The following is a 15,289-nucleotide window of genomic DNA, read 5'->3' as shown; positions in this document are numbered from 1 at the left end:
GTGAGTAGAAGTAGCATGTCCAAGGTGGCATTACCTGGTCTGAAACCAAATTGGTGATCTGAGATGGGGTTGTTGGAGAAAAGGAAGGATTCCGTATCAACTACGATGATGGATTCCATGACCTTGCTGATGATTGGAAGTAAGCTGATAGGTATGGAGTTAAGGGGGTCAGTTTTTAAACCTTTATGCCTCCGCTGATGAAGTCTCCCGAGGCATTGTTTTTTTGGGCGGTCTGTCCGTCCGTACGTACGTACGTACGTATGTCCGTGCTAATTTTCTCGTTTCTCTGCAACCGCTTGGCTGATTGACACGGAATTTTCACCACAGGTGCTTCTACTTGTGTAGAATATTTTGATAATCATGACATCATAGGTCACTTGGTGTGGCAGCCATGTTGGCAAAAAGCAAAAACGTTGGTCCTCTGTATCTCTGAAACCGCTCCATGGGAAAAAATTGAAACTTGGCACATGTGAAGGACTCCGCATGGGAAACAAGTGTGATTTTTTTTTATATCTTAGGTGGCTTCGTTATGACGTCATAATTGCATACATCGAACGCTTTATCCGATCAGTATGAAAAGTTTTGATGGTCTTCTAGGGATAAATTGTATGGGGAAAAATTGATGACGTCATCAGTTACATGGTTTGGCAGTCATTTTTTTTTTTTAACATGGTTCAAGGATTTAAATCAAACTTGATACAAGTATGTATAATGATGTAATAATTTGGGTAGAGGCAGAGCTGGCGACATCAAAGAGTGCCCTTCTAGTTTATGTAATGCAGTGATCTTGGCTGATTACCAAGCAGATGGAAGATGACTTCAGGTAAATGACAGGGTGAAAAGGGCAGAGAGAGGAAGTGCAATAGCATCAGAGCATGACTTTAGGACACGTGAGCTGATACCGTCTGGTCCAGTGACAGTCAGTCGAGGGTTGAAAGAACCTTCTCCGCCTCCTCAGGTGCAAAAGACGCAGAGTTAGGGTAACCCTAACTGAGAGTGAGGGGTGAAGGACACAAGATTTGGAAGCAAACACAGAATTGAGGCATTCAGCCTTCTCATGAGCAGAGTTGGCTGTGGTGCCATTTCAAGTGAAGGAAGGGATGGAAGGGGAGCATACACCAGAAACAGATTTAGAAGGCGCCACCAGGTTTTAGAGGGAGACACGTTTGAAAGATCATTTTTGAGGTTGGACAGTTGTTTTCTGGCTTTCCTGAGAGTGGACACATACTTGTTGAGGACTTTTTGAAATGTACTCAGATTGCCTTTGGTCAGATTAGCCTTCCAGGAAGAGAAGTTGTTTCAGAGTAACTGCCTCACCACAGGATTCGATGTACCATGGCTGATAAGAGGAGTCGGATAATTGAAGACATGATGGAATGAATCTGTGGAATTATATACTTGAACACGAGAACACAAATAGCTTTCTAAATACTTCCAAGTACCCCCAGTTTTGTAGTACTGTACTTGGACATGTTATATGCGGTGGTGTGTGAGCCTTTCAATAGCGTTAAACTTCCAGATTTTTTAAAACGATATTTAAAATCATTACTGTATTGTATTAAAGTTGAAGTATATACCTGAACACTGCGTGGGCTATCATGTTCTGTGAATTCTTTTGTTATTTCTTCATTGTTGTCGAGATGGTGTGTCTCGTAAATTCCCATCATTAGCTTGGTGGGATCATTGTACAGGTTCGTCCCTTGTCCTCCCTTTGTCTTTCATATTTTACATATCTTAGTTTCTCTTGAAACCTCTCTCCCCCAACTCCCCTCTGAGTCCAGGAACATTGCTCCATTAGGAACGATCAAACCTGTAATGAACGTGCTGCATCACGGCCGCATCGACGTCCGGCCTCCGGTGACGGGAGCGGAGGAGACTTCAGCGCACTCGGGATAAAGAGGAAGTGCACGGCAGACGGTGAGGAGAAGGTGTGCACTCTTGGTCAGAAACGGACGTGAGCGAGGTCGAGAGTGGAACTCTGAATGGAGTACACAGATTTAACAAACGAGCGAGATTAAGAGAAGTTTGCTTCGAGTCGCTCCGTGGGACCTCGACAGAACCCAGCACACCCCACAGCCCAGCACACCCCACAGGAACCCAGCACACCCCACAGCTGCTCGATCATTGGATGAATCACCGAGCCAGTCCCTCAAGGAAGACTGCCTCACCTTAATTTCATCCTTTTTATTTTCTTCCCTTTCTGTCGGTCTCTCTGTCCCGTGTGTTTGAGTGTCCGATAAATTTAGTCAAGGGTGGAATTTGAAACAGCAAAGGGCTTACCTTGTGCAGCTTTTCTTGGTGACTTCATGCAGCTTTCCTTGGCTGGAAGAGCATGGGAGTTGATTTATTTATCATCCTAGCAACCTGGGGTAATTGATTAGGTGAGAGCTGATTGGGTCGTGATACACACGCACACACACACACACACACACACACACACACACACACACACACACACACACACACACACACACACAACCCAGCAGGTACATAGGTTTATGTTCTGGTACACCTGTGGAAATTGTCTTTTTAATAATGATGAGAATGCAGTGAAGTCGTTTTACCATGAAAGGCTGACTTTTATATTGAGCAAAATTCCGTAATGTAATTCCATTCATTTAAATGACATGCTTCCTCAAGATCCATATTTTCCACACCAAGGGCCATTGATTGACCACGGGATGGTGTGGTTTTTCTTTTTCTCGTTCATTGTTTTGGACCCCAGAGTGGTTAAAACCATTGCACTTTGGTTGTTGGTTCCTTTGGTGATGCAATGTCACACTCGAGCAGGATAAAATATCCAATTTTATTTTTATACAGGGACTGAGGCTCTTTGTGAGTGGGCTGGCAGGATGGCCTCCTTATCCTCATACTTCATATGCAGCACATGGCTGAAGGTAGCATCATTAGCTGAAGGCACGGCTGCACTGCTGATGCTGTGCCCCGATACCAGTACACTGGTACTCATTTCGTCGACCTCAGAAGGATGACAGGCTGAGTCAACCCCACCTGTTATTAATTCAACGACAAACACATGAGGCTCGATCTCAGGACCTTAAGATCTCAAGCCAGCCACCCCAACCACTAAGCCAACACCAGGCTAGCAGGATGGCTTATAAGTATGCACACTCGCCTCTAAGCTGTCTATCCTGAATTTGAATCCCGACCCAGCTATAAACTGTCATCCCAGTTTCACAGGCAGGGTGATTCATCAATGTGTGTGCCGTCCCTCGGATGGACGTTAAACTGGTGTCCCCTTTGTTGGTCGTTAAAGATGCCATGGTGTCCTTCACGAAGAGTCGACGAGTTATCGCCAGGACCTTGAACGGATTACCTATTCCTGCACCCTCAGTCGAGTATCCTGCGTCAGAAGTGGCGACCCATCGTCGGAAGTTGTAAACCCCTGCCATTGAAACCGCCTCAGCGGCCTACTGCACCTAACAGTGAGGAGGGTAGACAAACAAACAATTTTGATGAAATCATTGATCATTTACCTTGGTTTTTTTATGCTCGTCAATTAAGCATCAAGCTTAAATTAATCAACCTTCCATTGCAGTTTTAGTTAAATTGAACCACCCGAGTGATAGATAATAATTATCAGTGCTCTACTTCAATAATAAGCTCCACTTGCCTTCTACTTCTACTCTCACCTCTAATCCTCTCCTTTCTTTCTCTTTGTTTTGTACTGACGATGAAAAGCTCCAAAGATGACTGTGACGGGCAGAGCCATGGCCAGTGTCCCAGACAGCACACAAGCTCCGGCTACCAGCTTTCCACCCACTGTTTTAGGGTAAGAGTCGCCGTACCCGACTGTAGTCATTGTAATCAAGGCCCACCAAATGCCTGCTGGAATGCTGGCCAGACCCTCCCCGGTCTCAGCCTCCAATAGGTAGGCCGCACTGGCGAAGAGGCACACCACGACGGCCAAGGCCAAACCCAAAGCAGCCACATCTGGGGCCGCAAGATGCATGGCTGAACCGAGTTGACGTACACCTGAGGAGTGACGTGCCAGCTTTAGGGTTCGAAGAACCCTAGGTGGGAAGTTGGAAACAGGAAGATCAAATTACCTTGGTGTATATTGATCATCTCTTTGTGAAAAGGCAAAGGTTTCAAACAAGCATATATATACCCACTGCTGGTGTATCCCTGGGTAGAGCCACTCAGGGGGTACACCTATCTAGGGTTGAACCCAATCGAATTGTGTAATTCATCCGCTCTCCCTGAATATTCCCGTTACCCTTTTTACTTTCTTTCACCGATCACATCATATAGGGCCGTATTTCTTGAAAAGAAAAGTCACATTTAACTAGAGGGGGAGCACTCGGGAGAGTGCAAAACCTCCGCCGCCAATACTGCTGGGTCACTCAAGTGAACCTTATATCTTATTCATTAAATATAATGTCAACAGTGCTGACAGGGTTATAGTTCTTTTCTCCAACATTTTTTTTTGGGGGGGGGGGGGTTGGAAATCACTTAAAATATGTAAAAATGCAAAAAAAAAAAAAAAATCGATTTTGTTGAAAAAAAAAGTTGCAAAAATTTTTTTTTCTCCAACAATATTTTTTGGGGGGGTTGGAAATCACTTAAAACATGTAGAAATGCAAAAAAAATCTTTTTTTGGGGGGTAACAATTTTTTGGGGGGTTGGAAATCACTTAAAAAATATAAAAATAAAAAAAAAAAAATCGAAATTTTGTTGAAAAAAAATTTGCAAAATTTTTTTTTTTCCTCTAACAATTTTTTTTTTGGGGGGGGTTGGAAATCACTTAAAACATGTAGAAATGCAAAAAAAATTCTTTTTTCGGGGGGTAACAATTTTTTGGGGGTGGTTGGAAATCACTTAAAACATGTAAAAATGCAAAAAAAATTTTCTCTAACAATTTTTTTTGGGGGGTGGGGTAACAATTTGGGGGTTGGAAATCATTTAAAACATGTAGAAATGCAAAAAAAAAGTTTCTCGACCAAAATTTTTTTGGGGGGGGGTTGGAAATCACTTAACACATGTAGAAATGCAAAAAAAAAAAAAAATTCAAATATTTTTTCAAATTGGCCGCCATAGCGCCAGATTGGATTTTGGACCAAGTCCAAAATCTAATGGCATGATCCTTGGAGCAGACCTAACCCCCCCCCCCCCCACCAAGTTTCGTCAAAATCCGTCGAGGAGTTTTTCCGTAATACTGTTCATAAACAAACAAACAAACAAACAGAAAGGGGTGAAAACAGTAACCTCCATCCATCTTCGATGGTGGAGGTTAACTAGAGGGGGAGCACTCGGGAGAGTGCAAAACCTCCGCCGCCAATACTGCTGGGTCACTCAAGTGAACCTTATATCATATTCATTAAATATGATGTCAACAGTGCTGACAGGGTTATAGTTCTTTTCTCCAACATTTTTGTTGGGGGGGGGGGGGGTTGGAAATCACTTAAAACATGTAAAAATGCAAAAAAAAAACTCGAAATTTTGTTGAAAAAAAAGTTGCAAAAATTTTTTTTTCTCTAACAATTTTTTTGGGGGGGTTGGAAATCACTTAAAACATGTAAAAATGCAAAAAAAATTCTCTTTTTTTGGGGGGGGGGATTGGAAATCACTTAAAACATGTAGAAATGCAAAAAAAAAAATTTTTTCTCTAACAATTTTTTTTGGGGGGGGTTGGAAATCACTTAAAACATGTAGAAATGCAAAAAAAAAAATTCTCTTTTTTTGGGGGGGGGAAAAAATTTTGGGGGGGGGGTTGGAAATCACATAAAACATGTAGAAATGCAAAAAAAAAAATTTTTCTCTTAACTATTTTTTTTTGGGGGGGGGGACCAAGTCCAAAATTTAATGGCATGATCCTTGGACCATACCTCACCCCCCCCCACCAAGTTTCATTGAAATCCGTCGAGGAGTTTTTCTGTAATACTGTTCACAAACAAACAAACAGAAAGGGGTGAAAACAGTAACCTCCATCCATCTTCGAAGATGGCGGAGGTTAACAATGGGGAAATCCTCGTTTTTGAACATCATCTTCCTAACCTTACATCATCGAATGAGAAACACCAGCAAGTCAATGCTGTTTGAAATGGACCATTTAACATACAGTACACGACAAGCATCCATTTTGGAATGCCAAATGGAGATCTACAAGGTGCTTTCGATCAACCACACATTATCTTGTGGTTGTTCTTTTTTTCCTTTCTATGTCAGTTTCCCTTCCCCCAGCTCATGATGGACTCTTTACCGTGTGGCGTGCGTCTGTGGGGGTGGGGGGAGGGGGCATGATAGATGAGGTGAGGATCGAATGTGGAAAAAAAAGGATGAAATAGGGGAGGGAAGGTTGGGCTTATTTATTTATTTATTTTATACTGATACAAGACTCATGGTGGAGCTTGAACACAAACCACATGCACAACAAACATGTGCTAAGACATTAGTTTACTTTAATTACATTATTCTGAAATCCAGGGCCCACTGCTAAAGGGGTTGCCTGTTTATTTTTAATTTTTTTTTAACATACAAAGTCAAGGGTCATGGAAAAGTTCGAACATAGAATGGACAACGACGCAACAGAACAAAAGGAACAGTGGAAAGAATGGGGGGGGGGGTGACACCAATAGCAGGGTTGAGGAACAAAGGAGAGTGAGACTTGGACACGTAAGTGATGTGGGGAGGAATGATTGGTGGGGAGGATGCATGGGGTGGGCAAGATGGATACAGAAGGAAACTCTCAGGAAAGAAAAACTGGAAATTTGGATGAGGTGGGGTGGGTTAACGGGGGTAGATAAGATCATGGTTTTGGATTGGGGGTGTAATGTACTCAATTAACAGGGACGAAGGTTCTGAAGTGGGAACAGCAGGTTTAATTCGAACATGGGTGGGTCACATGACTGCTTAACCACGCCCCGGTGCACCCATGTATGCGTGCATTATCATAAACTACTGATACATCTCAGGGGGCAGCTGAATGGAAGAAAGAGATTGAAGAGGATGTGGAAGTTTGTTCCACAAGTGGGGAAAAAAAAGAGGAACGAATTGGTGGAGGTGAACAGAGATTCTGGATTTTGGGAGATAATGCTGGATCTGCAAAAAACCTGGGGTGCACTCTGCAGAAGCCTGGGAGGTGGGAAACAAAGCACGGAAGAGCAGAGGGAGCAAGACCAGAAACGAGGCGGAAGAAGACAGAGGGACCACCAACCTTTCGGCGATGGTGAAGTGATAGGCCAGTAGGCTCAGCTTCATAGTGAGAGATTCCAAAGATCTTGAAGGCCTTAGTTTCCAGGGCCTCAAGCTGAGCAAGGTGTGAGGTACGAGAGCCAGCCCAGAGGGGAGAGTAGTACTCCATCAAGCTGCGGACGAAAGCCTTGTAGGTGGATAGGAGTTCAGGTGTGCCAGGTAAAGACTTTGTACGATGGAGGATGCCCAGTCAACAACTGGCTTTGGAGGCCAACGTTGAAATGTGGCTTGTCCAAGAAAGATCATGGCTGAAAGTGAGGCTCAAACATTTCAGTAACTGAGCTTAAAATAAATGGTTAGCTGCAGTTTCTGTTTTAGGTGATTTTCATTTATTTGAAAACTTTTAAACCTAACTTACTAAATATAACATGGCTCATTCGCCCTACGTGAAGCATTCCGCCCGAAAGACCGTATGTCCATTGTGTAGCGTTCTGATCTGTGAGCATAGCTGGCCCGTTTCGACTTCCTCGAGGGTTGCGTGGCTGATGCGATTTTGCAATTGTTTGTGCATGTGACGTACAAATGCACATCATCAGATATGTGCGAAAATGTAGGAACGTATGATTGCCTCATTGTCCATTTTTTGCTGCTGTTGAAGTGTGCTTTGTAGGAGCGACTTGAACATCGAGGGCGATGGCTCGACTTTGGCTTCCAGACTCGACGAGCGTTTCCAGGCTGGAGCGACATTTTTATGGCCTCTTTCAATGCAGGTGATGCAATCTGTCGATGTTTATTATCCTCAAGCCATAACTATGGATGTGAGCCAAAAAAAAAAAAAAAAAAAACTGAGAAGCATCTCTGGGGGTTTGCAGACTGCACAGGTGAAAAGTATGACATTTAATCAAAATCCAGGCTGTTTTTCAGATATTTAGGAAAATTATTTGAACTAACTGAGAGCACAGCATATGCACTGAAATTTAATTTACTCTGCAAGCCTAAATATGATGTTGATAGTTTCTTTCTCTTTCCAAACAAAAACTATTTTGAGATTTTTGACAAAATAAAAATCACAAACCTTTCAAAACCAACCTGTCTTTCACACAGGTACTGTGGTGTAACTGTTTAGGTGTAGGTTTCCTCCCTGTCTGTCCGTCTCTGTCCCGTCTGTTTGAGTGTCCGATAAATTTAGTCATTAACATAGGTCAGGCGCGTGTGTCTTGCGATAAGGAGTTCATCATCTTTGTGAAATACTACTTGTGAATGTCTGCAGCTGGAGAGAAACTCAGGTGGAGTTTGAAACAGCAAAGGACTTGCCTTGTGTAGCTTTTCTTGGTTACTTCATGCAGCTTTCCTTGGCCGGAAGAGCAAGGGAGTAAGTTTATTCATCGCCAGAGGTACTCTGGTGTACCTGTTTAGGTGTAGGTTAGATACGAGACGAATAATGATTCTGCTTCTATAGTACCGAAGAGGAATTACTTGGTAAACCGAACTTGCATTGACCGGAAGATATGGCTATCCTTTACAAATGCGTTGCTACAAAAGTTGATTTGTTGAATGTTGGCCTTCCATTCGGATTGTATCAACTTGATAATGAAGTTGAAAACGAGTGCAAGGAAAATGAATTTTCCACAAAACGAAATTTGTGGAGCGAGTATGAGATACGAACAGGCCACATCAAGAATGGCCAGAAGAGAGCCTCAGAAGAAAAGGCTGAGAAAAAAAAAAACCTTTTTCTGGTGGAGCCCCATCGGCATCTGAATAGCAAGCCTAGCTTTCTAAGAAAGAGCCTTCGATGCTGTTGTTTGTCATGGAATATCCATCCAATGGGACCATACTCTGTGCAGAGCGTCGGTGCTGCCTAAGCAGTCTTCTGGGCAATTGGGCACAATCCTGGACAGGTCGCCACTTGGAATATCCTTTGTATAAATATTTGGCGATCCTCAGCAAAGTCATTCTTCTCTGGAAAGATGAGGTTTCAGACACTTCTTCCAGATCTTTCTTGATGAACAACCGGAAATGCTCTTGGGCTCAGAGTTTAATTTAGAAAAGATGAAAGGTTTTGGGCTCTCCCTTCTGGGTTGGCGCTCCTGCCTCACACCTTGCTCAGATGGACACCGTGGATATCAAGGCCATCAAGATCATTGGCTTCTTCCACGATGAAGCTGATTCTATGGGTCGATCAATTTCCCATGGCAGACAGGTCGGTAGTCTCAGTCTTCTACCACCTCCTTTCTCGTCTTGAACCCTCTGCTCTTTCTGTACCTTGCCCCCCACCCCCAGGTTCCCTTACTGCACATGCAGTCCACCATCAATCCCCTACTGGTGAAACTCCCAAAATCCAGGATCACTGTGCACATCCACTTATTCTTTCTTCCCCCCCCCCCCCCATCTGTGGAATAAACTTGCGCATTCTCTGAAATCTCATTCTTCCCTCCAGGTCTTCCAGACAGCTGTTCACCACCAACGTAGATAATCCCCCATCCAAAACTATGATCTTTTCTACCCCTGATAACGCCCCCCCCCTCACCTCTCCCCTCCAGCCACCAAAAGCCCAGTTCCTTCCTGAGAGTTTGCTTCTGCATCGTCTTGCTCACTCCATTCATCCTCCCTGACCCCTCATTCTTAACCGCATCACATGTTTGTCCAACTATCTATTTTGGCCCTGCTGTTGGTGTTTCCCCCCCCTCTCTTACTTTTGTTCCTGGGCTCAAAGGATGGCCTCGAGGTACTGACACTTGCCTCTAAACTGTCTAGCCTGGGGTTGAATCCCGACCCAGCCATAAACTGCCATCCCAGTGTTTCACAGGCAGGGTATGCCTGGTGTTGGCCTAACAGTTAAGTTGGCCGGCTTAAGATCTTCGGGTCTTGAGATCGATGCCCTGTCCAGCCGTTGAAATAACACCAGGTGGGTTGACTCAGCCTGTCATCCTTCTGAGGTCAACAAAACGAGTAACAGCTTATTGGAAATAGGGGCACTGCATCAGTGGCACAGCCACTCTTCCAGAAAATGATGCAACCAGCAGCTACAAACTGCATACGAAACAACACCAGGCAGGGTGATTCATCAATGCGTGTGCCGTCCCTCAGGTTGACGTTAAATGGGAGTCCCGTCTGCCATCATTCGTTGGTGGACGTTAGAGACTCCACAGTGTCCTTCGCAAAGAGTAGACAAGCCATCGCCGGCATCATGGCCAAGTTCCAAATTCCTGTTGGGAATGCAATGGCAAACCACCCACTAAAACCCTTGCTCAGGAAGCTGCTTCGGGGCACTGACACTGAAGATTATGGAGAGAGAGATCAGAGAGAGAGAGAGAGAGAGACTGAGACTGAGACTGAGACTGAGACTGAGACACACTACCGAGCACCAACCACAAAATGACCTTTTTAGCGCTATCTCTGATGAGTATCATTAACTTGGAGTAACATGTCTTTATGAGTAAGGGAAATTTATTGATTTGGTACTTAGGATAGGAAGCCTGGTGTGAACATGACGGTTAAGGTGACTGGCTTAAGATCTTTAGGTCCTGAGTTTGGACCCCTGTCTCTCCATGTAAACAACACCAGGTGCGTTGACTCAGCCTGTCATCCTGAGCTAGGCAAATTAATTAACAGCTTACTGGGAAGAATGAGGCATTCGAGTATCCTCCGTCAGAGTGGCAACCTGTCCAGGATTGTGTTTCCTAGGCAAGGAAAAACTTCCTCGGCAGTCCTATGCATCTGAAAACATGAAAATTAGTGCTTCATAATTTTCATGATGGGAGGGGAAGACTTCAAAAGGGTGTATGCATTGTGTGGACAGTTTGGGGAGGGGGATTGGGGGTAATCAAAGTTTCTGCCACACATGCAGACATTATAAATTGAATGCCCTGAATGATTATTATTGTCTTAAATTGGTTAACCGCGGATATCGATTCAATCAAAAACAATTGCCTGAAGCAATTCAAGCACCATATTGGAATTGAATGTGTCTTATCAACTCACCTGAGAGTCTGTACCAGTGTGACCAACTCGTGTCCATTTTCCTCATGCTCGGAGCCCACTTGATCCAATCCAATCTCCACATAGAATGGCACCAGGCATGCCAGATCAATGGCATTCAGAGGTTTCCATAAGAAGCGTCGCCGATCAGGTGAGGCAAGCCAGCGAAGCACAAACTCCACTGAGAACCATGCCATCATAACTCCTTCAAGAACTGGCAGTAGAGTGGCTGGAGGTAGAGGGATGCTGGATTTTGAAGTGTTGATGGTCGTTGAGCCAAGGCGATAGAAAGGGAGACTCTGGAGGCAAAGCAGGGCAAGGGACGTCATGACAGCCGAAATGGACACGATGGATACGAGCCGAGATGGGAATGATGTTTCAGGTTTCTCCAGAAGATGCCACAGTTTTTGTCTGCAAGACAGATGAAGAATAGAAAGTGGTTCATTGGATCGTGAAAAAAAAAACAACACAAGAGGAAGAGAAAAACTCCTGTTAAACAGCACTCGGTAGAGCGCATACCTCCACCAGGCTGAACGGTTTACATTTTGTATCCCACTGATAGGCCGGATCTGGATCCGAACCTGAACCAAAAGCGAATCGGCTTGTACATGCCACTGAGCCAACTCATCAACCTAGTTTGGTCATAATCCGTCAATAACTTTTTGAGATATCATGCTATACAGTGGTGAGAAAACGTTTGTGAACCCTTTGGAATGTTCTGTATTTCTGCATAAATTTGACTTTAAAATGTGATCAGATCTTCATCTAAGTCCTAATAATAGATAAAGAGAACTTTATTAAACAAATGGCACAAAAAAAAATCGACTTTTTCGTTTATTTGTTGAGTAAAATGAAACAACATTCAATTTCTTTGTTGGAAAAAGTATGTGAACCTCTAGGTTAATCAGCTCAATTAAGGGGTAATTACAGTCAGGTGTTTCAACCAATGGGATGACAACCAGGAGTGAGTTTGGGTGGTCCTGCCCTGTATGAAAAACAAACTTTGTTCATCACCATCAGAGTCTGGTCTTCACCACGCATGTTTGTGGAAGCTTGACATACCCCGATCAAGAGATTTCTGAGGACCTCAGGAAAAGTCATCAATGCTCATCGGTCTGGGAAGGGTAACAAAACCATTTCTTAACAAGTTGGGCTCCACCAATCCACTGTCAGGCAGATAGTGCACAAATGGAGAAAATTCAACACCATTGTTACTCTTTCCAGGAGCAGTCGTCCAACGAAAATCACTCCAAGAGCAAGGCATACAATAATCCAGGAGGTCACAAAGAACCCCAGGGTAACGTCTAAGGATCTGCAGGTCTCTCTTGCATTGGCTGTCAGTGTTCATGAGTCCACCTTCAGGAAAACACTGAACAAGAATGGTGTGCAAGGAGGAAACCACTGCTCTCCAAGAAGAACATTGCCACCTGTCTCAAGTTTGCCAAAGACCACCTGGATGATCCAGAAGGCTATTGGAAGAATGTTCTGTGGACAGATTGAGTCGAAAGTGGAACTTTTTGGCGTAAATGAGAAATGTTATGTTTGACGAAAACCAAACACTGCATTCCAACATAAGAACCTCATCCCAACTGTGAAGCATGGTGGTGGGAGTATCATGGTTTGGGGCTGCTTTGCTGCCTCAGGACTTGGACAGCTTGCCATCATTGACTGAACCATAAACTCCAGATTGTATCAGCAAATTCTGCAAGAGAATATCAGGGAATCTGTTTGTGAGCTGTAGCTTACAGAAAGTGGGTCATGTGGCAACACAACGACCCTAAACACACAAGTAAATCTACAACAGAATGGCTGAAGCAGAAGAGACTTTTCATGTTTGAATGACCAAGTCAAAGTCCAGACCTTAACCCAATTGAAATGTCATTGCAGAACCTGAAGCGTGCAGTTGACGTAAGAAAGCGCACACATATCTCTGAGTTGAAGCAGTTCTGTAAGGAGGAATAAGCCAAAATTTCTCCAAGCCGATGTGCAGGACTGATCAAGAGTTACAGGAAACGTTTGGGTTGAAGTTGTTGCTGTTCAAGGGGGTGTCACCAGTTACTAAACGTAAAGGTTTACATACTTTTACTGACAAAGAAATTGAATGTTGGATCATTTTGGTCAATAAATAAATGAAAAGGTAGATTTTTTTTTTATGTGTGTGTGCTATTTGTTTAATCAGGTTCTCTTTCTTCATTATTAGGACTTGGATGAAGATCTGATCACATTTTTGGTCAAATTTATGCAAAAATACAGAAAATTCGAAAGGGTTCACAAACTTTTTCTCACCACTGCATTACGTTTTGGCCCCATCTCTCAATGGTAAAGAATCACTTAAAAAAATTATTGTATCCAGATATTCATCAAAATCGAATTCATTTGTCCTTGTCAGACACCCGACCTGTCCACCAAATTTCATCCGAATCCATCCACAACCTTTTGAGATACTCTGCTCACAAACAGACGGGTGAAAACACAACCTCCATCCCACCTTCGGTGCTGGCGATAACAATGGCAAGTAAAATGCATGGAAGCAAATGACATGACTCAAGAAAAAGGATGAAGAGGTCAAAACATGAAGGAATTTCAAGGTTGATGTGGACTTCTCATCGCATGTAAAAAAAAAATTTTTTTTTTTAAGTTCATGTTAAACTGTTGTACAATGACATTGTCTACCTTGAACAGCTTTTACAAGGTGTTATTCAAATCCTGGACACAACAATTCATACAAATACCAACACAGTTACATAATCTGTGGAACGGAGGTGTATCCATTAAGTGCCTTGTGTAGAAGAACATCAAATACAGAAAGCTTACGACAAGTGCTTTTGGACCAAAATAAATAGTTTCATTCACGTGGCATTCCTCGAATGTAGGACGACACGAAACACAATGATGAGACATCAGCAATATAGAGACGATGGCCAGGTACAGTTTTGGGGCGTGACTCTACCGCACGATACACAGTACTGTGCAAACGTTTATTTTCACTTTTGTGGTGCAGTTCCCCATGAAACATTTGTCGGAAGTTGGAGCTGGAAGTGTGCAAGATAGATAGTCCAGTATAAAAGCCCGTCAGAAATGACAGGCTGGAATTATTTTGTTCGAAATATTCAGACTGGAAGATACGATGTTTTGTCGCAAGAAAAAGCGTTCTTTTAAACCACTACATGTACAAATGTTACCCCTATTTTCTTTATCTTCTGGGACCTTTCATTTCGTGGGTACAGCCTCATGAGCTTGCCGAAGCCTCGGCCTAGCGTCAGGTGTGCTTATATCTTCTTGATTTATTAGACATCACACGTATGTAAATGAACACTCGTTTTACTCTGCGCGCATTACACATCACGTGCAGAGAATTTCACCTCCCTGCGCCTTAAAGTTGTTGTTGTTTTTTTGGGGGAGGGGTTAACATTTCTGTACACCACCCTTGAGGCCTGGTTGCAAGTCACCGTCTACATTTCCAAAAGAAGAGACATAATTACTTTTTAATGAAAACGTTTTTCGAGTTTTTTTTTGGAATCCTGAAAAAAAATAGACCATAGTGAACACACAGTCATGTTAAAAGATTGGCCTTTAAACCCCTTCTTAAATGGTCCTTTTGAAGGGGGACAATCAAATACACACACACACACACACACACACACACACACACACACACACACACACACACACAGTGTTTTATATAGGTAGATAATAATTAAAATTTCTGTAAACATCAATTTATATCACAGTTACTTTTAAGCGTCTATGTACTCTATATATTCGTATATCCTCTCGTACTGTTTATAAAATTTTATTTTCTGTCCGTCTGTCTGTCCATCGATAGAATCGGCCCCACTGGCAGGAATCCCCTCATATTGCATACTGCTGGAATCCTCTTGGCAAAAGAAGATGCAATTCAATATTTTCAAACATACAGGGTAGGGGATTCAGGGTGGGGGGCGGGGGGGAAGACCCACATTCTCTCTATGTAAATGTGTGTCATATAGCACCATCCAGTGGAAGGCAGTATTACAAATCATCTACATAATCATCTTCTATATCTATATCACCAAGCTCACAATTCTGGCACCCAATAACCACATTCAAAATGTTGTGTATCTAGAGGCACTGCAGTAGTCATTATTGTGTAGTATTGCCTTATTCTATTGTATTGTTG

General features: G+C 43.2%; 1 protein-coding gene across 2 annotated transcripts in view; it reads right to left on the bottom strand.

Annotated features, from left to right (window-relative positions):
• Positions 1–3,010: 3,010 nt before the first annotated feature.
• The window catches only part of LOC147009561 (delayed-rectifier potassium channel regulatory subunit KCNS1-like), a 72,705-nt gene continuing 60,426 nt past the window's right edge, over positions 3,011–15,289 (bottom strand). For both annotated transcript variants that reach the window (XM_085861638.1, XM_085861639.1), the window contains 3 exons: positions 11,134–11,541; positions 3,651–4,031; positions 3,011–3,437 (listed from right to left, as the gene is read on the bottom strand). In XM_085861638.1, the coding sequence (XP_085717764.1) occupies positions 3,653–4,031; positions 11,134–11,541 (787 nt within the window). In that variant the 3' untranslated portion in view covers positions 3,011–3,437; positions 3,651–3,652. The remainder of the gene's footprint in view (positions 3,438–3,650; positions 4,032–11,133; positions 11,542–15,289) is intronic.

The sequence above is a fragment of the Eptatretus burgeri genome, chromosome 17, assembly GCF_056783735.1.
Source record: "Eptatretus burgeri isolate ZD-2024b chromosome 17, Ebu_testis_v1, whole genome shotgun sequence".
Lineage (NCBI taxonomy): Eukaryota > Metazoa > Chordata > Myxini > Myxiniformes > Myxinidae > Eptatretus > Eptatretus burgeri.
The sequence above is the reverse complement of the archived record's forward strand: the minus strand, read 5'-3'. Positions and strand labels throughout refer to the sequence as shown.